Source organism: Heloderma suspectum, chromosome 7, assembly GCF_057233095.1.
Source record: "Heloderma suspectum isolate Gila_16-S chromosome 7, 16-S_ref, whole genome shotgun sequence".
Classification (NCBI taxonomy): Eukaryota; Metazoa; Chordata; class Lepidosauria; order Squamata; family Helodermatidae; genus Heloderma; species Heloderma suspectum.
The window spans coordinates 113,209,584-113,233,230 of record NC_139464.1 but is presented as its reverse complement, the minus strand read 5'-3'; the positions used below and the strand labels follow the sequence as shown (position 1 = coordinate 113,233,230).

Here is a 23,647-nt window from a genome sequence, read left to right as displayed (position 1 = left end):
AATAACCAAACAATACCACTTAAGGGCACAATCCTATGCAAGTTTAGACAGAAAAAAATCTGTCTAAACATGCATAGGATTGTGCCTTTAGTGTTTCAGCTTGCGTTCAACTGTTTGTCCGCACTATCCAAATAAGCCCCAAGGTAAAATAGCAAAGGAAGGGGAAGGAAGCTCTTAATTAAATAAGGGCACAATCCTATCTATATTTAGACAGGAAAAAAGTCCTAACCTCAGCCAGCATGACTGGCTTGGGCATGCTAGGAATTGTAGGACTTTTCTTTTTCTAAATATGCATTGGATTGTGCTCTACCAGTTTTCTCCTTTCTTATTCCTAACTCAAGAACAGTGTAATGATTTCACTGTTCCAACTTGCCTGTTACTCTTAAAACTGGCCATGAAGGGCACAATCCTATTCATGTTTAGACAGAGAAAAGGCCTACAACTCCCAGCATGCCCCAGCTAGCAATGCTGGCTGGGGCATGCTGGGAGCTGAAGGCCTTTTCTCCGTCTAAATATGCATAGGAGCGTGCCCTAATACTTTGGGAACTAACTTCCACAAAATTAATATTGCACTAGACCAACACTGCCATCTTTTCAGTGCCAGGTCAAGACTGTCCTCTACTCCCAGGCATTTAATGTCATATCATGGGGCATTTATGGCAGCTGTTTGGATAGGTCAAGTATTTTATTGAACTTGTTTTTAGCTGTTTAAGGGTGCGACTCTATGTGGATAGTCAGCAGCCTCTGAACTCGGAGGCTGTCGAGTATCCAATGCAGCGTGGCTGGAGCATGGAGGTAATCTTCGCCTCCATGCTCCAGCCGCCCTGCATTTCTGCTGGACAAGTGATTTCACCCATAGAGCAGCGGAGCTTTGGAGGGGGAGGGAAGGAGACTGGGGCGGCAATAAGAAACATCGCTCCCATACCCAGGAACACCCCCCCCTTTCCCCATCTCTATGCTGTTTTGTGCGCGTGGAGAAGTAGCCAGTGCAGTTCTCTGTGCACCGGCTATTGGGGGGATGGGCAAGGAATGTGGCCTCGGAGCCAGTAAACCGAACAATCCTATGCTGTGTAGCGGTCACAGCATTGCTCTCAAAATTGTTTTAAAATGTTGTATATTTAAATTTTCATGCTGTACTTTATATTGTGAATTGGTGTGAACCACCCAGAGAGCTTGGCTATTGGGCAGTATAGAAATAAATAAATAATATAATACAATGGTTAATGTTTGCATGAGAATAAGACTTTCCTTATAGGTAACGGGCAAATTCGGACTTCCATTAAAACAAAAAAAAAAGCAGACAGGAGGCATACTGAGAAATGTAACTAGTTAAAAATAGAATATGTATTTTGTAGAACAAAAAAACCCTTTACCAACACTTCCATAATTTTTCTAATATAAGTTTTTACAGTGGCAAGAAAAATTTGTGAACCCTAATGATAATTATGGAAATTCCATAGTTTTACCGTGATAGCCTTCATGAATCAAAACCAGTCCTTTTCTAAATATCTAGTAGGATTTATATCAACCAATTCCATGTCTTGTGAAATAAAACAATGTATAAATTAGGCAAACAATTAGTATTTAAAAGTCAGGGTATGTGCAAAAGTTAAGTGAACCCCTGGTTGCATCAGTTCAGTTAAAGGGAATCATTAGAATCAGGTGTTTTAAGTAATTAGGTAGATCTTCAGGTTAAGTTTGGGAGGCCCCCATGCTATAAAAGGATCAGAAACTTTTGTGAGTTTGGTCCTCATCAAAGGGTTGTGTGGAAAACATCATGCCATGATCAAAAGACATCTCTGAGGACCTCAGAAAAGCAGTTATTGCTGCTCATCAATTTAGAAAGGGTTACAAAACTCTCCTAAGGCTTTGGGGTTCCACCAATCCACTGTCAGACAGATAGTCTATGAATGGAGAAGGTTCAAGACCACAGTCACTCTGCCCAGGAGCGGTCGACCTACTAAAATCTCTCCAAGAATAAACTGGTGCATCATCCAGGAAGCCAAAAAGAACCTCAGAGTACATCCAAGGATCTGCAGGCCACTCTCGCCTTGGCTAATGTGATGTTCATGACTCAACAATCAGAAAAAGACTGAACAAGAATGGTGTTCATAGGAGGATAGCCAGGAGAAAACCACTGCTCTCCACAAAGAACATTGCTGCCTGTCTGAAGTTCATATAGATGATCCCCAAGGCTTCTGGAATCATGTTCTCAGGATAGATGAGTCAAAGGTAGAACTTTTTGGCCTCAATGAGAAACATTATCTTTGGTGAAAAACAAACACTGAGCTCCAGCATATAGATGGATCATAAAGATCATATAGATGATCCCCAAGACTTCTGGAATCATGTTCTCAGGATAGATGAGTCAAAGGTAGAACTTTTTGGCCTCAATGAGAAACATTATCTTTGGTGAAAAACAAACACTGAGCTCCAGCAGAACCTCATGCCAACCGTCGAGCATGGTGGTGGGAATGTGATGTTTTGGGCCTGCTTTGCTGCCTCAGGACCTGGACGGCTTGTTATCATTGACACAGCCATGAATTCTGCAGTGTATCAGAAGATTCTAGAGGAGAATGTCAGGCCATCTGTCCGTGAGCTGAAGCTGAACTGAAAGTGGCTCATGCAACAAGACAATGATCCTAAACATACACACAGACCTACAAAAGAATGGCTGTGAAAGAAAACATTCCGTGTTGTAGAATGGCCTAGTGAAAGCCTGGACCTAAACCCCATCGAAAAGTTGTGGCAGGACATGAAGTGAGCTGTTCATGCAAGGAAGCCCTCAAATGTCATTGAGTTGAAGCAGTTCTGTAAGGAGGAATGGGCCCAAATTCCTCAAAACCAATGTGAGAGATTGACCAACAGTTACAGGAAATGCTTCCTTGAAGTCATTGCTGCTCAAGGGGGTACCAAGGGGGTGCTGCTCAAGCAGGTACTGAATCTAAAGGTTCACATACTTTAAACATTCAATATTCATGTGTGAAAACCAGTTGTAGATAAACACATGTTGAAAAAGCACCATGTTTGTGTATCATTTGTTTAATTAGGTGATCTATTGTTTATCTAGGATTACGAGGTTTGAGTAAAATCTAGTAACATTTTAGGTTGGAAATATGTGACAAGTGTTCACAACCTTTTTCTCGCCACTGTATGTCCATTCTATAAGTTGGTTCTCCTTAGGGGTAAAGTAGGTAAAATCAAGTACCTTTATTTCACAACTGAGATGAAATATTGTAAAAGAAACCTTGAAATGGTGGAAAGTAGCGGTCACTTGACTATGAAGTTATCACTCAATACACCATTGCAAGAGAGACAGAGAGAAATCAGTCCCACTAGCAGCAACACATCATCCCTTCCCACATAACATGGCCAACAGCCATAATTTTACTGGCCTGGTCAGAATGCAAGCTTCCTGTCCAGTTGCCAGAATTGAATGACACTGGGGGGGGAGGGGGAATGTGAGTGCAATTTATTCTCTTATTTTCTATAACATGCCTTTGTTTGCTTTTTAAAATAAAGATGATAGCTTTTGGGGGGAGATGCTGGTACATATGCTCAGAGGCAATGTGTCCTTGATTTCTTCCTGTTGGACTGGAAACAAACCCTGCACATGTTCAAAAGCACTGTGACCATAGGTTCTTAACAATAAAATCCTTCTCAGGTCTACTCAGTTCTTGTTTCCAGTGGAGCTTACTCTCAGGTAAGTGTGTATAGGATTACAACCTTAAAAAGCTTTTCCTCTGAGTAGAGGGAAAAACCACTTTGTATTATCAGGCACATTAAGCCTCAAGTGCCACATTTAAAAAAATAAATAAAACTGGCATCCCTACCTCCCCCAGATACACTTCTTTGTATGTACAGCCCCTTACTTTTTTCTCAGGTAGGTTGGGGTGGGAATGTGAGGGGTGTGTGTACAGATTTTTACACATGCTCAGGAGTACAGGGTCCTTTTGTGTGTGTGTGTGTGTGTGTGTGTGTATATATATGTATATATACAAAGCTTTTTTCCTCTCAGACTGAAAAGATGTTCGGAACATCCTCAGAGGCACATTGAAGATATTCTTTAAACATGTAGTCTGGTAAAAATAAGATTGAACTTTAAAATAATTGCAAAGGGAATTATTTTTGAGAGAACAATTAGACAAACATAAGAAACAAGTCAAAAGTTGCAACATCCAGTTCAATGCAAAATGTGGGTTTTCATCAACAACTGCTGTAGGAAATGGCTGAAAAGTAACAGTCCCACGACCTTATAATAATAGTATTATAATACATGATATATTATCATAACATAATATCAAATGGGTCAGAAAAAAACTTTTCAGATATTTAAACATTGAATAGGGTCATCTGTGTCTCTTTATTATCAGCATGATAAGGAAAATACCTCTAATACTTCTAAAGCTGATCCTATAAATGTATTTTCTCAACCATTAACTAGTCTAACCACTTTGGGATTTTTAAAATGGAAACGGCTATATAAATATTCTAAAAAATATAAGCATTAATATCTATTCACGAGAGTGGTCTGTCATAATCTTCAACCATAGTTACCTCTGTCGCAACACTTTGTTTGGGCACAAGACAGTCAGGCATGGTGCCCACATGCTAATAATAGCCACTGTGAGCAGAAATAAATAAGGAACTGGGGATGTGCACCCCACTGTCAGCTCTGAGACACCCCAAATGCTAGAAAGTACTTTGTACTCAAAACAGGCATTGGGCTGGATGCAATTCTATGCCATCTCACAAAGGACACTGCCCTAGAGATGTAGGTGTATGATTTGGGGTGACTGAAAACTTACCAGGGGGTGTATAGCCTCAGTTCTTTATTCATGTCTATATACATCGGCTGTTATTGGCATGGGAATGCCATGCTTGACAGTGTCTTGTCAATGAGTCGCTTCCTGTTTGGTTGGTGCCTCCCCCTCCCTAATAGCCTAGAAGGAAGTCTCAACCACCACAGGGTGCTTCCGAAGATCCTATAGGATGCAGGCCTGTAATGCCTAGAGTTGTCGCCCTTACTCGCCTTGCAATAAACCTGTAAGTTAATATCCCTTCCACCCCAAAAAGGGCGAGTCCAGAAATTCTGGCCTACATCTCCCATGATCCCTCACCACCGGTTATGCCGGCTAGGGCTGATCAGAGTTACAAGCAAAAACATCTGGAGGACAAGAGGGCCACCCCTGGTAAGCCGCACAGCCCCTTGCCACGGTACAAGGCACACCTTCTCTCCTCAGAGTCGTTCGCGGTATCGGGGACAGACAGACGAGGGGCCCGTGCCCTTTAGGGCGCAATCCTATGCCTGGGTAGCCAGAAAAGCCCTCCAACTCCCAGCATGCCCCAGCAGAAAACAATTCCCAGCATTCCCCAGCCGGCTGGCTGGGGCATGCTGGGAGCAGCAGGGCTTCTCCCCCCCCCCCGTCTAAACACGCGTAGGATTTCCCCCTTGTTTCTTCCAGCTGCCCCTTGCTGGGCTGGAAGCGCCTCCTGCGCACGCTCAGGCGCGGGCGGCCGTCTCCTTGGCGCTCGTTTCCCGCAGGGGCCAAAACGCCCCCGGCGCGCCTCGCCGCCCGAAAGGGGGGGGGCGCCGCCCCTTCCTCCCGCGGAACCACCTCACCGGCGCGGGGCCCCGGAGGCCCCGGGAGACGACGCGCGCTGCCCGCCGAGGCGCCGCGGGGGGGGGGGCGGCCGGCTGGCTTCCCTCAGCCCGAGCGGCGCGCGCCGCCCCCTTCCGCGCACGGCCGGCGCGCGCACGCGGGCCCGCGGCTCCCTCCCCTTAAAGGCAGGTAGCGGCCGCAGCCGTCGCAGCCCCGCTCGCCCTCCCCCACCCCAGGCCCGCAGCGGGCGGGGCGGGAGCGGCCGTTGGCGGGGGAGGAGAGGGGGGCGGGTTAACCCTCTCGCTCCCGCGGCGGCGCGGCGGCGGCGGCGGCGCCTTTTCCCCCCTGTCGAGGCGGCGCCGGGGGAGAGAGAGCCGGCCCGGCCAGACGCCCGGTGCATTGTGGGACTGGCTGCCTGGCGGACTCGGGCTTAGCCGAACGAGGAGGAGGGGAGCCCCGTTCGCGGGCGGGCGAGGAGCGGGGGAAACGGTAAGGAACGGGCCTGGGCCGGGGAAGCGGGGCGCCGCCGCCGCCGGGAGAGGCTTAAAGGGGAACGCGCCCCTCCGCCTCAGCCGCCTTCCCCCGGGGCCGTGTTGGAGCGAGCGGGAGCTGAGGGGAGAGTCTCCCTCCGTCTGTTCAAGGGGCGCGCCGCGGAGGAGGGGGGGGGAGACGGCATTGGGCCGCCGTAACCCAGAAGGGCTGCTTTAAAGAGAAATGCCCGCGCCCGGCGGGGAAGGGGTTAATTTTTTCACCCGCCATTTTTATTTTTTACAGACACACAGAGAGAGAGAGAGAGCGCGCGCGAGGGAGGGAGGGAGGGAGGAGAGCGCGCGCGCGCGCCCGCCCGCCGCGTGGAATCCCGCGCGCGAGCCGGGCTTCCTCCCCTCCGAGAGGCCGCCGAAAGCCGCCTCGGCCGGGCGCGCGCCGCTCCCGGAGGCGCTCCCTTCGCCCGGCCCGTTACGAGGTTGCGCGCCGCCGCCCCCGCCTTTGCCTTCGCCTTTAAGCGTTCCTCGGCTGCCTCGCATCCCGCAAAGGGTTAAGCACCCTCCTCCTGCTACATTCAAACGCACGCACACCTGTCCTTCCCTTTCGCTCGACCGATGGGCGGCTTGTGCCTGGGCGACGGGGCGTTCACAAAGGACGGGCTCGGTCGCGGGGGGAAGGCGGGAACGCTGGCGGGCGCGAAGGGCCCTGGGCGCCCTCCTAGTCCCAGCGGCTGCCGAAAGAGAGCAGTACTGAAGGCCCCGGTAGCCTTTGCAGGCAAGCAGCTTGGAAATTTAAGGTGTCCCGGCGCTATGGCTTCCTGTAGTCCTCTTCACTGTGCTCCAGGGTAAAGTTGCCCTCCTCTGCTTCATCGATTTGCTTTAGTTCTGTCCCTTGGCCACGTGGTGAGCCTACTTCAGTGAGAGGCGTGTCGGCCTACCTGAAATATTGTTGTCCCGGGCAATGTGCCCTTACGCCAGACCTGTAGTAAAGCAAAGGCTAAATTCTCTAGTCTGGGCTGGTTTTTGAACGAAAGAAAGCTGAACGACGGCGGTCTCTTAGGGGGTGGGACGGAGTATTCATTTTGCAAAAGGCATTTTTATGCAAAACTGCAATTCTCCCTCGGTGTTCTCAGAGTTATGAAATGAAACAGCAGAAAATGGTTTCCAAAGTGGGAGATGAAGTACGGTGTTGCAAACTCTGCAGCTGGCTGAAACAGGTCTGTGAGCGTCACTTCTTTCCAATGCCTTTAAAATTGGGAAATAAAGAACGCACATGTTCGGAATTTTGTGGGCTGTAACCAAAGTTCAGTCAAGATCTGGGCTCTTATCTTCTAAAATAAGATACGAGGAGGTGGAATAAGTAGTCATAAGTTTGTATGGCTCAGTAGGAAAGATAAACACTTGGCTTGTTGCTCAAGCACTGGCTTTAGAAAGTTTGGGAGTAAGGGGCACACCTGTTTTGGGGAACAGAAGGAAAGGGAACATACTTTTAAAAACAAGTGTGGTTCCTGATTGGAAGTGTAGAGCAATTTAAGGCTTTTACTTCCCATTAAATACTACAGTTGAAATTCAGCATTTTTATGTCCTGTTGATTCAAATGTTTAACAGTACAATCCTATGGATGTTTGCTCAGAATTAAGTCCCGCTGTGTTCAGTGAGGCCTACTCCCAGGAAAGTATGCCTTGGATTGCAGCTCAGCTACCCTACTGAAATGTGATTAACATTGGATTGTGCATTATATTCATTGCACTAATACATCTGCAAAGCTTTAGATTAGTACTTGGGGAAGTACTATACACATTTACCTGGAAGTAATTCAAATTGAACTTCATGGAGATCACTGTGGGTAGACATGCATAAGACTGCACTGTGAGTGGCATAAGGCTTCATACAGGTCCCCACCCCATCCCCTTGCTTCAGAATACCTCAAATATATTTCAGTACTATATAAGTTTTCTGTACGTTCTAGTAACAACTAACAGTAACGTTCTAGCTAGCAGTGCAGACTGAATTCTGTTAGGCAGGATTCCTCTACTTTTTGAAGCAACTGTAGTGTACAGATCTGTTTAACGAATCCCCAGAACCATTTTCACCAAGTTTAACGACGGACACCATTTTGGGGGGCAAAGTATTTAGGGTGCGGTCCTATACCCACTGACCTTGAAATAAGCCCCATTAACCTCAGTGGGGCATTCTTCTGAGTACACATATAGGATTGCACTGTTAAGCAGTGTTGTATATCTGTGGTATGTACCAGGAAGGAGTTCTTATTTAATTTGATTTTTATAAAATTAACAGCAGTGTTAAGAATTGGTTCTGACATTCAGTGAGTCAATCACTTCCAGAAATAACTGCTCACATGAGCAACTATAACATACGAGCAACTAACTGGCATGAGATTACCCCTTCTGTAAACTGGAACAATTCTGATTTTTCCAGGTTGTGGAAGGGAACAAATGATCTTTGTGAGTTCATGGCTCATACCTTACAGTGTTTGCTTGAGCAGTTATTCACAGAAATGAACAGATTCTTATCATCAGCATCTCTATACTGGCCCCTAGGACCAATTTGCAGTGTCTCATTATTTCAGATTATAAATAGAAAATACAAAAAGTGATCTAGAGGAAATCTTTGTGAAGAGAGCCTTCTATATTTGGTCAGATGACCAAATGGTTAACTGGATGGGGTGGCGTTCCCCCTAAAAGACCAGGTATGCAGCCTAGGGGTGTTCCTGGATTTGTCTCTGGGGAGGTGGCTACAGTGGCCAGGAGTGTTTTGACAAGCTCCAGCTTGTATGCCTGCTGTGGCCCTATCTGGAGCGCTCAGACTTGGGCAGAGTTACCCATGCTGTGGTTACCTTCAAAATAGGCTACTGTGATGCACTTTACATGCAGCTGCCTGTGAAAACAGTCTGGAAGCTTCTGCTGGTGCAAAATGTGGCTGTCCGATGCTGGTGGGCACCAGAAAATCTGAACACATAACTTCAGTCTTGTGCTAATTGCACTAGCTACTTGTCTGTTCCTGGGCCCAATTCAAAGTGCTGATCTTAACCTGTTTCCAAGCCATTAAAGGCTTTAAAGGTATTCTGAAGGACAGTATTCCCTCACACAAACCTGCCTGTATGCTAAAATCTGCCTCCGGGTCCTTGAGTGCCTACCGTTAAGATCAGTAAGGGAGGCATACACAAGAGACAGGGTTTTCTCAGTAGTGGCCCTTAAACCTTGCCTCTTCTGATAGACCTTGAACACCTTCCTCTGCAATGTTACCTTTGATTCCAGAATAGTTTTGTAAGGTAACTCTTCTGGACACCTCTTCCACTGTGATAACCCTTAATTGTGTACCTTGTCTCTCAGGTCTTCTGTATGTTGGGTGGGTGTAGTTCTAAGATACGTGGGCATTTATTTTGTCAATCTGTGGCAAGACCATGTGCATGTCACTATTATCTACTGAATTTAATCCAAGTTGATTTTTAGTATCACTCCTAATCCATGTTTAGATTGGTCTTTGTTGGCATGCCAAAAACTAAATTCAACCAGCATATGCGTGTGTGCAGCTTGCCATAGGCACACTAGTATGCTGACTGAAAACAAGCTCCCATAGGCCGCGCTAGTCATCATGTGAATAGGCCACAAGTCTTGATGTTAACAAATTTTGAGTTAGTTCCAAATAACGTATTTGAACTTTTATTTCCATATTATATGTAACATGTTACTTTAAATATTAAGATTATACCCAAAATCCAGTTCATAGTCTCACCCACACAGGCCCCACTAATTTCCATGGGATTTAACTCTTCACTGGATTGTGACTATAAAACCTTTAAGAGAACATTTTGAAGCCAGAACAACTTTGTATTAGAAAGGGTTTGTATAGGGCTTTTATATACAAAAATGAATATTGCATATTTTAAAATGTCACCAGACTAAGAAGAGCAGGTAGTCTTTGTGAAGATAGCTTTCATTTGTTCTCCATCTTTTGTAATATATGGTTGCATCTGATTTTTCTGTAGAAGGGAAAAGCAATATCTACATGAGTGCCTATTATCAATATTATAGACATTTTATGTAGTATGTGCTTGAAAATGTGTTTACAGATAATTCAAAGCTATCTTCAAATTCTCTTTTTTAAACTAGGCTAATTATCAGGAAAACAAACCAACATATTTCCTAAAGAAGAGGAAACGCTGCTGGTACTTACTGTGTGAGAATCATGTCTGTTCGGGAGTCCTTTAACCCAGAAAGTTATGAACTTGAGAAGAGCTTTCGACTAACCCGATTTACTGAACTTAAAGGCACTGGGTGTAAAGTGCCTCAGGACGTTTTGCAGAAATTGCTTGAATCTCTACAGGAAAATCACTTCCAAGAAGATGAACAGTTTTTGGGAGCTGTTATGCCAAGGCTGGGTAAGTAGTAGATCTTTAATGGCGGTATTGCCTGTTAGAGAATAAGATATTTGGCCGCAATCCAACAAAGGGTGAAACATGCTTAAGCTCATGAAATTTATTATTTATTGAATTTCAGAACACAGTGCTGTGTACAAAAGTCCCAAGGTAGTGTACCTTTCTGTGTATGAATAGATAAGCTGCCAGGGCTGTCTTACACATTACATCTTACTTCCACAAATCAAAGTTTGGATAAAGTTGGTCATTTCACTAGTCAAAATAATGTCTAATCTATTTTAGCTGGTCAGATATTGCTTAGACATTTGATACTTTGATTCATTAGATCTGTAACTTGGAAGAACTATGCTAATAAGGAAACACCCCACCCTCTAACGTTTATTTACTTAGGAGAGTGATACTATGAAACATCATAAACTCTTAAAAATGACACATTTTTTATAAATGTGTGGGAATGGTGATAAGAAACTGTACAAGTTTCTTTTTAGTGAAGACAACTCTGGATCTTTTTAGGGTTTTGATTGGACATGATATCCTGCTTATGATACTGTTGAATTTAGCCCGAATGAAATGAATCCTTAAATTCATATTTGTATTTATATTTTAATTTTATAATGTAATCCACATTGGAGATACGTGAGTGAAAGGTAGGGACAATTCTTTAAAAATAACATCATTTATTGGCTTTTATCCTGGAATCCCAGGCTGATCTCAAATAGTTGCAAAATGTGTTGAAAGTTGAGCATAAAAATTATGTAAGACACATCAGATGTGGTGCTGACCATACTGCAGGTTAGTTGGTGCTTCCTCCTAGTGAGGTTATATGTCTCAGACTGCTGCAGGGCAGGGAGCAAGGATTCTTTTTTCCTGTCTTTTCTATCAGATGACACCATGATACAGTTTAAAAAGACAGGCTGCAGCCTTCATAAAGATATTCTTTAGTTTATGGAATATTCAGCACTATTTGAGTAGTCAGTTGATCCAGCAATCCAAGTCTACTTTGGGAGGCCACGGGAAATCATGGAAGTTACTGGAGGTTCACAGTTTCATTCACCTTTGGCAAGCATGACAAACCCCAGGATTCCTCCCAAACTTGGAGCTGGAGAGGGAGGGCAGTAGTCACCCCAAAGTTGTGCTGTGCTTCAGAGGTACTTAGAGCAACTGTGGAAACTGTCCTTCAGCACCAAGGTTGGGAAGAAGCCTGGGGCTTGTGTTGGCACTGAGCTTCTGAGGTGCTGTAAGTTAGTAATAACAATATAAGGTAGGCTAGAAAAATGGAAGCTTCCCCCCGACAAAGGAGTACATTTTGTATTCTCTTTGACATTTGATTCCTAAGAATTTAACTATTTAATTTTTCAGGACTCTTACCATACTCTACTCTTAACATACTCTATGTCGTCATGTGATTTAAATAAGTAATTTCAAAATGGGAACACCAACATTTTCAGTGTCTGAGAACTTAAACACAGATGGGAATCCAAATATAGAAAGCAGTGGTTATTACCACTGTCCTTTAGTAATACACTAAATATAGTAATATAGTCATAATACAGTGTAGCAATGTCCAACTGGTAGCCTATGGAACACATTCCCCGCCCCCCGCTCACATTTTAGTTTTTCTTCCAGTTTCTAGCCTATCCAAGAGTAGTGCTAGTCAGCTGAGAGGGAGGCTTGAGAAAAATGCTGCTTTTGCTAAACCACTACCATTCTCTTCACTGCTGCACATAGTACTACAACTACTTCCACTATTGCAGTCCTATATAATGTCAGAATGACCAAAGGCCATCTGCATTATTTTAGAGGCTTTGGGGGCATTCATTACATTGCATGGCTGGGTCAGGCATATAAGGCACTGGTTCTGAATGAGAAGGCACCTCAGGTTAACTGAGAGAATGCCTCTGCAATATCACAGTGGACTCTAAAACTATTTTTGTCTCTTTGAATTGGATTCTTACCAAAGAATTGGAAAGTAGCCAATGTAATACCAGTTTTTAAAAAGGGATCCAGAAAACTTCAAGCCAGTTAATTTAACATATATTCTGGGTAAATTGATGGAAAGCATTATTAGAAATAAAATTATTGGGCATATCGAAGAATGAGTCCTTGCTGAAGAAGATTCAGCATGGCTTCTTCAAAGGAAAGGTTTGCTTTGCTAACCTTTTATAGTTCTTCAAGAGTGTCAACAAAGATATAGATAGGGATGGCTTGGTAGACATTGTATACTTACACTTTCAAAACACAAAGTGATACCAAGGATGGTGAAAACCCAAGTGAACTGTAAAAGGATTTCTCCAGATTGGGTGAATGGGCAACAAAATGGCAAATGCAGTTCAGTGAAAATGCAAAATGATGTACAGTGGGGCAAACAATCCTAAGTTCACATATAAGTGATGGGATCTGAACTGGTGGGGGCCAACAAGGAGAGGAATCTCGAGGTTATGGTAGATAGCGCAACAAAAAAGTGATGCAATGAGAGAGCATTTATGCTAGGGATTATTAGGAAAGCAATAAACAACAATAGTCTACTGTCTTAATGGCTGCATAAAAATCTGAGATGCACTACATTTGCAGTACTGTACACAGTTGTGGTTGCCCCATATCAGCCTGCTTTACAAATGGAAAAGGCCATAGAACTGGAAAAGGTGCAGAAAAGAGCAACCAAAATGATCAAGTTGCTGGAGCACCTTTCCCGTAATGAAAAGCTGCAATATTTGGGGCTGTTAATTTAGGGGAAAAGGCTACATGGTGGGCATGATAGAGATTTATAACATTACATATGGTGTGGAGAAAATGAATGGATGCTTTTCTCCCTCTTATAATACTAGATTTTGGGGTCATCCAATGAAACTAATCAGAAGATTCAATATAGAAAGTACTTTTTCAAACAGTGCATAATTTATGAAACTCACTGCCACATGATGTAGTGAGGGTAACTAGTTTAGATATCGCTAAAAGAAGATTAGACAAATACATGGAGGATAGCTCTTTTAATACGTTCACAAGAAGTATACTTCTGATTACCAGTTACTGGGGAGCAACAGCAGGAGAGGGCTATTGCCTTCAGGCCTTGCTTGTGGGCCTCTGAAAACCATCTGGTTGGCCACTGTGTGGAACAAAGGATTGTGGAATAGGTGGACCTTTCATGTGATTTGGCCAGGCTCTTATAGTATGTTTGTTTTTACTCTGTTGGGAGGAGCTGGTGAGGAGGAGCTGGTGAGGCAAATCTAAAACTGGCCATACAAAAGAGCAGCATTGCTATCGGACTTAGTTTTGTGATGGTTAGTATCCCTCTCAGTATTCTATGAAATGACAACCAGAGGCTTCTACATGATTGCACATTTCATGGCTGGAAGGGTCTGGCCCCTGAGTAGCTTAGTTTGGGAACTTAGACTCCCAGGTTGAAGAAGTTAGCCATTCTTTGGTCCAGTAACACTATACGTATGGCTTTCTGGACCATTCTGCATGAATTCTCCAGTTGCCTCGATTAGAATGTGTACTCCCCCTTCTGTGTGGGGTAGAACCTTTTAATGTTTTCTGTAGCTTCCCTGGATTATGGCCTATATCTGTAATCTCAGGAAACCTTTAAGCCAGAGTTAAAGAATTACATTTACTACATGAAACAATAATCTTGGCTATTGATAGATGTTAGCATTTATTGAAAGATAATTGAATAGATAACCTTTTTGCTGAGTTGTTACTCTTTCTTAAAACTGGGTATATTCATATTATAGTATAAGACAAGGAAGTTGAAACTTGGGTAGTCTTATATTTTAAAAAAGTACAAGAGCTGAAAAGCGAAGTACAAATCAAAATTATGTGTATGTATGTGTATAATATAGATATGCCTCCATAGTCAATTCTACTTCTTCCAAAATACATTTTACATATTTGGCTAAGTATGGTTGGAATAACTGGTATACCTACACAAATGACCTTTGTATAGAAGGAAAAAATTAATTCTGGTACTTCATTGTGCAGTGCCTCCAGTTGCTGTGTCTCAGCTATTGTGTGATTGATGGGTATGGAGAATGAAGGAGGGTGTCTGGGCACAGTGAGTCTGTGTGGGATTTGGGGCAGAAAATGGTACTCTATTTATGAAAGTGTATGTAAGAGTATATGCCTTAGGGACTGGTCTGGCAGTGTTGTGTTCATGTGCATTGTATGGTGGATGTGGGGCTTCGAGAGTGGTGGAGTTCAGTATGAAGCTAATAAGGTTGTCTCAGAGTGAGAGAGCACAGTCATCTCTGTTGGCTTAGCTGGTAGCTGTTGCCATTTGACTTTCGCCCACTCAGAACTAGGGATGTACGAAAGGCACTTACCTGGTCCTGCAGCTTGCTTCGCGGTGGGGGGCGAGGCGCTTTGGTTATCCCCCCGAAGTTCAGGCTGGGGGGGGAGGCGCCCCGCCTCGCCCGGCCAAAATTCAGGCCGGGGGGGGAGGCGCCTCGCCCGGCCGAAATTCAGGCCGGGGGGGGGGAGGCGCCTCGCCCGGCCGAAATTCAGGCCGGGGGGGGCGCCTCGCCCGGCCGAAATTCAGGCCGGGGGGGGCGCCCCACCTCGCCCGGCCGAAATTCAGGCCGGGGGGGAGGCGCCCCGCCTTGCCCGGCTGAAATTCAGGCCGGGGGGGGAGAAGCGCCCCGTCTCCCCGGCCGCGAAATAAAAAAGTGTGGGGTGGAAAAAAACACCCGTGATAGGCTACGTAACGATTTATGTAGCCCATCACGGCTAGATTCCCAAAGTCAGCCGTGATAGGCTACGTAAATCATTACGTAGCCTATCACGGGTGACTTCAAAGAAAGAAAAAAAGGCGCGTACGCAAATGGCGGAGCCCATGGGCGCCGCCATTTGCGTTCCTTATTTGGTCCCGGTAGTCTACGTAAAGATTTACGTAGACTATGGCGAAAATTAGGGCAATGCTATTTGCCCATGGGCGCCGCCATTTGCGTACGCGCTTTTTTTTTTCCAAAGTCACCTGTGATAGGCTATGTAACGATTTACGTAGCCTATCACGGCTGACTTTGGGAATCTAGCCGTGATAGGCTACGTAATGATTTACGTAGCCTATCACGGGTGTTTAGTTTTGGTTTTTTTACTTTATTTTGTAATGTCGGCAGCGGCTGGTCGGAAGACCGGCCGCTGCCGAACTCCCGCCGGGACCCGCCGCCGAGAGGGACATTCGAGGGAGGTAAGTCCCATCCCGGTGGTGGGGGGGGGTTTCACCAACAATTTCAGGGGGCCAAATGCGTTGGCATTCGGCCTCCCCGAGATTTGTGGAGAAATTCTCCGCCATCCCTCCTCAGAACTGTTCCTTGCAACGATCATCCCACGTAGTCATTATGTAATAGTATGAAAGAGTTGGTACCTGAAGTTGCTTATTGTCCTTTCATATCATGTCTCTTTGTAGGTCATTTATTAGAAAATGTAAACTACCTTGAGTACCTTGGCAGAAAAGCAGTACATAAATGTAGTAAATAAAAAGTAATGGGTGCTGGGCCCTCGGCTATTTTCCTTTCCTCCAGTGAAGTGATCTGATAAATGTTTAAGTTATTTCCCCTTACATTTCTTGATATCAAAAGCAGTCATTCATGAAGCTCTGTAGAGATGTATCTCTACATATTGATTCTCCCTCCACCAATTTGTAATGGTAGGATTGGCTCAAGGTATTTTGCTGCCCTGCTCAAGATGGAGTGAGGATTCCCCTGTACAAACAGAGTATGTACAGGTTGTTCATATATGTATTACATATGTATATATGTATCCTACTTTTTTTTCTATCATGAAACTCAAGGCAGTGCACACATAGGGCTCCTACACAGGCTCCCATCCAGGCACTGACCAGACGCAGACCTGATGAACTTCAGCTAGGTTGATCCATCATGTGCCTTTAGATCAAAAGCCTGGCCAATGTGAAGGATGCCCTAATTGCGGGGTGAATTCCCAGATTGTTCAGGGAGCAGTTTATTCTATAGTTGCCACTCTGGACATAGCATATTGATTAGTCCTTTATTCCGCCCTTCAGAAACTGCCTTTGTTCCTTTAGGATTAATGCATAATGCTTAAAATAAAGGAAACTGGCTCAATAAACTTGAATCTCCCACCATTAAGTTTCATTGAATGACCCTGAGGTCTGTATTATGAAAGAGGGAGACAATTTTCTTCCTTTCTGCTTTCTCCACACTATGCATAATTTTATACACCTTTATCACCTCCCCCTTTACTTGCCTTTTTTCTAACCCAAAAAGCTTCAAACCTTGTAAACTTTCCTCAAAGGGGAATTGCTTGTTTGAGGCATTTTAACTTATTTAATTGGGATTATATCCCCTTTCCCTTATCTTTGGTTCAAGATAAAAAATATTAATCAAAAATAGACATAAATTAGGTATATTTTTTCAATCACAGCTACTTGTCTGCTCAACCAGAAAGGCTTTGCATAATTTCTGAAATGTGTTCAGGATAGCGATGTGGTGAGTTCTTATGAAAACTAATAAGTGCCTTCTAGTGGTTGCTCTTTTTCACTGGACTTGGTGCTGGCCTCAGAATTCACCAGTGCAGACTGGACCACATTAGGGTTTAGGTGAGGTCTCCCTCAACCCTTTGTTTCCACCAAGAGAGTCAGCAGGTGGTGCTGTTTGATATCAGGTTAACTTTTTTCCACGCATTTAGCAGCACCTTATTGATAGGTTTTTCTGTTCCTATACTGATTCGTGTGTAGTGATTATTGTGGATGGTTTATTTAAACTAATGGCCGCAGGGAGTGGGGAGGTTGTAAGCTGCCTTTATGCTTGAAAAGTGGTCTAAAAGATCATAGGTATAAAAGGAATTCATCAATGTGGCACGTTTACTGAGAACACCTTTCATTGTGGTCTTCAAAGGTGAACAGGGCCTGGGTCCAAAGAGTATGTGAGGGAACATGTTTGACACTTTTAAAGCTAAGCAGGTCTTGTAGGAGACTCAGAACTCAGTAAAAGCAGCTCAAAGCTTCTTTAAGGAAGAGCAAGATAGAAATGGAATATAGAGATCAGAAACGGGAGGCCCCAGGACTATATCCTGGCCTCCAAGTTGGCCCTTAAAGGTGAGAGAAGTGTGTGGAGAGGTTGTAGCAAAGGCTATTCCTGACAGTCTGCTTTGTAGGAAAGAGCAGGGGGCCTAGTCTCCCACCTTCCATCACTTCAAGTGGCCCTCCTATAAAAGTAGCTGCTAGTCAAGGGTGTAGTACATGTTTATATGGTGCTCTAAATTGATCTTGGAGATCATAATGATAGTCATGGGTGGAAACTATTTAAAGCTTGGGAGATGTGCCTTGAATTGTACCTGGAAGCCAAGGAAACACTAGAAAACCCGTCATTTCTTCCTGACAATTCAGCTTTCTCAAGAGAGAAGTTTCTAATGTCTGAATAACATTCATAGGGACAATCCCATGTGGAATATGTTGCTTCTGAGTCTAGAAAGTAAAAAAGTATGAATGACCAGTCCCCATCTACCAGGTTCACAGTGGAAGGACACAGCCTTTTCACTAGTGTGAGATCGTGAAAAGCACTTCTAGATACTGCAGCAACTGGATGGCATGGCAATATTTGTAAGGCTGTACACCGCAGTAATAGTAGGAGACAAAACTTTGTAAACAGCAGCTGTACAGTGTTGCCGATTATCATTATTTTGGCTTTAACTTGTATTTGTCAGTCTCTTCCTGCAGGCAGACTTGCTTAAGGGCTGAGGCTGCAGCACTAGTGTTGGTTGAGGGAAAACTGACCTGTCATTCCAGACCTCTGTAAAATCTCACCAAGTTGCTACTCTGTGTGCACCATTTGGATTTCCTGGATGCATAAAGGATATTTGTAGCAGGCAGGGTACAGGAGCAGATATCAAGCACATAACCTTATTGATTGATGTGCTGTCTTTGCAGGAATTGGAATGGATACTTGTGTTATTCCTTTAAGACATGGAGGCCTATCTTTGGTCCAGACAACAGATTACATTTATCCCATTGTGGATGATCCTTATATGATGGTAAGTTTCCTAAATATTTTTGTTCCTTTCTTTCTGGTGGGGGGAGTGAGTATGGAAGGTGACTACTAGCTGTCTTTAGTGTGATTTATTGACATTGGTTTTGTCTGTTTTAGACTTTCTCAGTTGTGATTGGAACTGCCAGACTCCTTAAGTGGTCACAGATTTTTTTCCCAGTTAGAGGCAGAAATCTAGACTTGTAGTCCTGTAGTCTTGGGATACTTTGAGTTAGAATTCTACTGCATCCAAATCATTCTCAGCCTCTTAACTAAATATCTGCTCTCCTTAGATAAGAAAGTTTAATGGTGTTCAGCCTATCAATGCAAACATAATCTAAGCAACAAGTATGAAATCTATAGTGCCCCAATTGAAAGAATCAATATACACATATGGAATATAATGGCAGGTACACCCAGAAACTTGTATGATATTAGTGCTGCAGCAGTTCCTACTACTGAAAAGATAAAGCTGCTTTTAAAACTGAAGACCAACTTATCTCATTGGCGCTGAGAACTGCTGGATGCTAGCATCGAATGAAATTTTAGCTAGTTGTGCAGTTGTGTCACATGTGTCTGTTGCTGCTTTATATTGCAGAGAACGTTTCTAATATTCTACTCTTCTGCAGGAGGGCTTGGTTTTCAACAGATGTGTGTAACTTGGAAATGACAAAATTCATTATAGATATTGGAGTAATGAAGTAGTTTATGTGCAGTTGTTCCTGGGACAAGTTTCAAGTCCTGGTTTGCATGAAAATGTCAAATAAGCCATGTTTAAAAGAATCATTGATATCGGCCACTTTCACTTAACTCTGAACTGTTGACATTTCTTCAAAACTTCAGATCTCTCAGATCTGTGTCTGTTTTAGATCAAGAAATGGATACTGTTTGTGGTATCCGAGGCAAGTCATGCACTAAAGCAATATCAAAATGAATATTAAAGGAATTCTAACTGGAGGGAGCTGAACTACGAACCTCAGTTAAAATTCTGCCTAGGAAGTGATGCCACATGATCTATAGAGTTCTGGACACTAGTGGTGACAATACCTTGGAAAAAAATTTTAATATAGTAGTTGAAAACAAGGCTATTTCGGGGGGGGGGGGACTTTTAAAGAACAGAAATATTACCTTAGGCTAGGGTTGGACATTGACTAGTCAAAAAATGTAGTCAAGTAAGCACCTTCTCCTTTATCAACCTGCCTGGTGTATAGGCCCCAGGAGCATAACCAAGTCATTTGTAGTGTTAGGGGGCCTAGAGATCCATAATGCTTGCTGAAGTTCATTATTGTTGCACTTCCCTTGCTGGTAAGCCTCTGAGCAGGTGAAGATGATTCAAAGGGCCGATAGCACGGCCTAGCACATTCCATACTAATGAATGAGAGTGTTATCAAGCACTCTAACTGGGAAGCAAAGTTTGTTTACAGGTGGCTATGCTTGAGAACCAAACACTTCTAGCCTGTGCTGGGAATGAACGCTAGGGGTGCTTGCTAGTGTCGTGCTGCCTCATTGCTGACATGAATGGTATAAAACCCACCTGACCCAGTGGCTCGTGGTTCAGAGAAGCTGTCTGATCCAGCTATTGGGTATGCCTGTGTGCTGTAAATTACCCAATAAAGTCTCCTTGTAAGTAAACCTTTGAATCTGATGTATCACTATCTTGGCACCTCTAACCTAAGAGTTCAGCACCCACTGCAGGGCGGTACACCTGGTCAGTGAGGTCATCAGATGCGATGCGCCTGGTGGTTCTGCATGGATCTGTGGCCCAATTGGAGTCCATCCAGAGTAGAGGCTTCAGTGTGCTGGCTCCCTTTCTGTGGAATTGTCTGCCTCTGGAGGTCAGGCAGGCACCAACATTGTGTTGTTTTTGGCGCCTGCTGAAGACATCTATATTTCAAGAAGCCTTCCTTGATTGACCAGCGGTGTTGTTGTTGTTGTTTTTTGTATTCTGTTCTTTAAAATGTTTAACATATTTTATTCTTTATATGTTTGAATATGGTGTTCTTATTCTTAACTTTTATTGTTCACCACTCTGGAATCTGTTTAGCTGTGGAGTGGTATATAACTGTTGTAAATAAATAAATCAGCAAGTTTGCTAATTTATTTACAACAAGTTTGCTAAATCAGCTAAGTACAAAATCATATTAAATGGTGGCTGTGAGACAAATACATTAACTTTTTTTTTAACGTAGTGAATAGTTTTATTTCATTTCTATTCCACTTTTCCCTCAAGGAGCTAGGGCTCATACATATCGTGTGTGCATATGTATCCCAGCATTATACTTGCAACAGCGATGTGAGGTAGCTAAGATGTGAACGTGTGTGACTGGCCCAGTGTCACCTAATGATCTTAATGGCTGTGACAATTTACACCTGGGTCTCACTTGTCCTAGTTGGACACCCTACACGCTAGCCTTTGCCACTGATGATTGCTTGTGGTACTGTTCAGAGATGCCTGCAGATGTTGCTGGTAGCCTGTGGAAGAAGCTTTTCTATGCTGCTAGATTTGCCTGTGAGAGCTCCAAGGCTAGGGGAAAAACTGCCCTCACTCTTGTCTTTGTCATAATTTAATTAGAGTAAGCTGCTATCCAAGAGGTTTTCTTGGAATATGTCAAGTGAAATATTTGATTGGTCAATTGACTGGCATGCCAGCCCTACTTTGGGCAGAAGATCGCACAAGAAACATTCTGGAAAAGGTCTCTGTTTTAGACAGATCTCTGACAGTGCTGAGATTTACTTAGGCCATACCTGGTTAGAGGAAGTCTAGATCTCCCTCACTAAGGGCAAGATATTTTACCAAGATTTGTCACTAGCTATCTTTCAGGCTTCAAATCAACCTTGTCTGAGCTTGGTGTTGTGTTGATGTTCTGCTATTAGACTGGAGAGTTGTTGTCATTGTGGTTTTGAAGTGGTATCTGTTGTTCCTAAGAGAGCATAAGCCAGCAACTTGCTTGGCAAACAAAGATAATGGTTAGGAGTTTGATAATCCTTATACACAGAAAGAGAACTGACATCCTCGCCTACTATGTGTATGTATCAATGGGCTTTGTTTTTAGTAGCTGTTTGAATTCCAATAAGATAGGCAAAGAAGTACATGAACATACCTTATCAGGTAGTATCTGTAGATTGGGGCCCATCCAAAACACAATGTATTTGGATACTCTTTAGAATGGTCACCCATGAAATCAAGGCACATAGTTCTCTTGTGTAACATCCCAGGTTTAGTATCTGGGATCTCCAGTTACATAGGAAGGTGACTTGAGACTGAGAGTTTCCCAGCCCTACCTGGAGACCTTCTGCATGCAGCGCATGTGCTCTACCATTGAGTTATAGCCCAGTTGGAATAATGTCTAGTAGCGGAGTTGGGAAAGATTTCAGTATCAGACCTTGGAGAGCCGCTGACAGCCAGAGAGTACAGTGCTAGGCTAGATTGACAAATGCCTGACTCGATATAAAGCAACTAATCTATTATAAATGGTTTGCATTCATACGCCAAGTGGATTCTCTTAAATGCGTTTTTTTTTTTAATAAGGTCATATCGAGAATTTGTATTTTTTATTTGTACCTCAAGGTCCACCAACTGGAGTGAGATGCAAAATGGTGGCATGGTGGTGCAGGGCACAATGTACTGTTTCCATTAAGGAACAGGGTGCCTCCAAGCATATGCTGCTGGGAGTCAGAAATCATTGCTGATCTGTTGCAAATCACTTTGAGGTCTATCAGCAGAAACCGATCTGCCTTCTGCCCACCCCTCTGCTAGAATAATCTTAATAGTTATGGAGATATTTCATACTTTTTTAAAGTCTAAAAACTCTATAACCCTGGCATTGAGGAGTTCTATTCTGAATATATTTCATGATGACGAAAGTGGATTCTGAAGTGAAAAGTTTCAAACAATTTAAAGAATTTGCGCAAACACAGTTCATGTGTTTTCAAATATACACTACTTGAATAAGAGACAGAATCTAATTCACATAAAACAGTGAACAGTTTTTTAAAAAGAATTTAGATTTTCTGCTTGTGCAACGTGAATCCAGAAGAAATAGTGCTACACCTTATTGTACAGTGAGTTGGACCACTGTTTGGCCCACTCAGTAGGTGAATCCAAATACAGCCTATGATTGCAAGGGCCTATGACTGCAAAGTGGTGTCATGCTTGTTCTCTTCAAAATGCAACTCGGGTTAAATGCAACAACAGTCTCCCATTCTTACCCTTTCTATTGTTCATTACCATACCCATCTTCATTGTAGAGATATCAGAGAAATCTGCAAAGGAATCAAATAAGTTTGGATTTCTGTGAATCTGATCCGCTGATTCTGCAGCAGACCGGCTTTTCCTGAGTTGCACAGATTCTGCGGATGCGTGGACCGTTGTTTTTTTTTTAAGCTTCCTGGAATTTTACACAATTTTAGTCGTAGAAAAATATGTAAAATAAAAAAACACTGGCCGAAAATGAGCATTTCCCCCTTAGGCTAAAGCATGAAAATTCGCATTTGTGGGGATTTGTGCAAGTGCGAATTTGCAGAAATTCAGGAAATTGGAAAAAATCTGATTCTATCAATGAGCGGATGACAAAATGAAAGGCACCTGACAATCCACAAAACACAGGCGGAACAGATTTTACAAAGTCTATACATCCCTTCTTCAATGTTAACATTTAAACTGGTATGCTACTTGGGGTAGGGGGTGCACCTCTTTTACTTCTGTTACCTTGTAAATCAGCATGTGCATTAATGTTGCTATGTAAATAATAAAATTTGTGTTCTTTCTAGGGCCGCATAGCCTGTGCCAATGTTCTTAGTGATCTTTATGCTATGGGTGTCACTGAGTGTGACAATATGTTGATGCTTCTTGGGATCAGTAATAAAATGACTGACAGGGTAAGTTCTATAAGTAATGTTATAGAAACAAATTATGCCAATGTGTTCCTGTGTGTTCCTGTAAGTGAACATTAATTTGCATAGTGAATAATGTAAATTGTACTTCAAGCACCTACAAGATAATCCTGTGTTTGCCATTAAATGTCTGGCTCCACCCTTTGGATCCAGAGACTCTTATCAGTTATGCTGGGATAACAATCCCTGAGATCTTTTCAGCTTCTGGTGTATTTACATATTCAGGGAAAGGTAGAGGTCAGAATAGTTGAAGGAGAGAAAGCCGAACAC

The 23,647-nt window shown here is 43.4% G+C and overlaps 1 protein-coding gene across 10 annotated transcripts in view; it reads left to right on the top strand.

Annotated features, from left to right (window-relative positions):
* The first annotated feature begins 1,320 nt into the window (after nt 1-1,320).
* Nucleotides 1,321-23,647, top strand: part of SEPHS1 (selenophosphate synthetase 1) — a 56,100-nt gene continuing 33,773 nt past the window's right edge. For 5 of the 10 annotated variants that reach the window (XR_014784548.1, XR_014784547.1, XR_014784546.1 and 2 more), the window contains exons 1-4: nt 5,989-6,092; nt 10,222-10,490; nt 18,388-18,491; nt 23,255-23,362. Coding sequence is in view for 6 of the 10 variants with exons in the window: in XM_084811628.1 (XP_084667754.1) it covers nt 10,298-10,490; nt 18,388-18,491; nt 23,255-23,362 (405 nt within the window). In the remaining 4 variants the exon portion in view is untranslated. Of the gene's footprint in view, nt 5,789-5,988; nt 6,934-7,221; nt 7,306-10,221; nt 10,491-18,387; nt 18,492-23,254; nt 23,363-23,647 lie in introns of those variants that run through there. The other 5 variants (XM_084811630.1, XM_084811629.1, XM_084811632.1 and 2 more) reach the window with 5 other exon arrangements.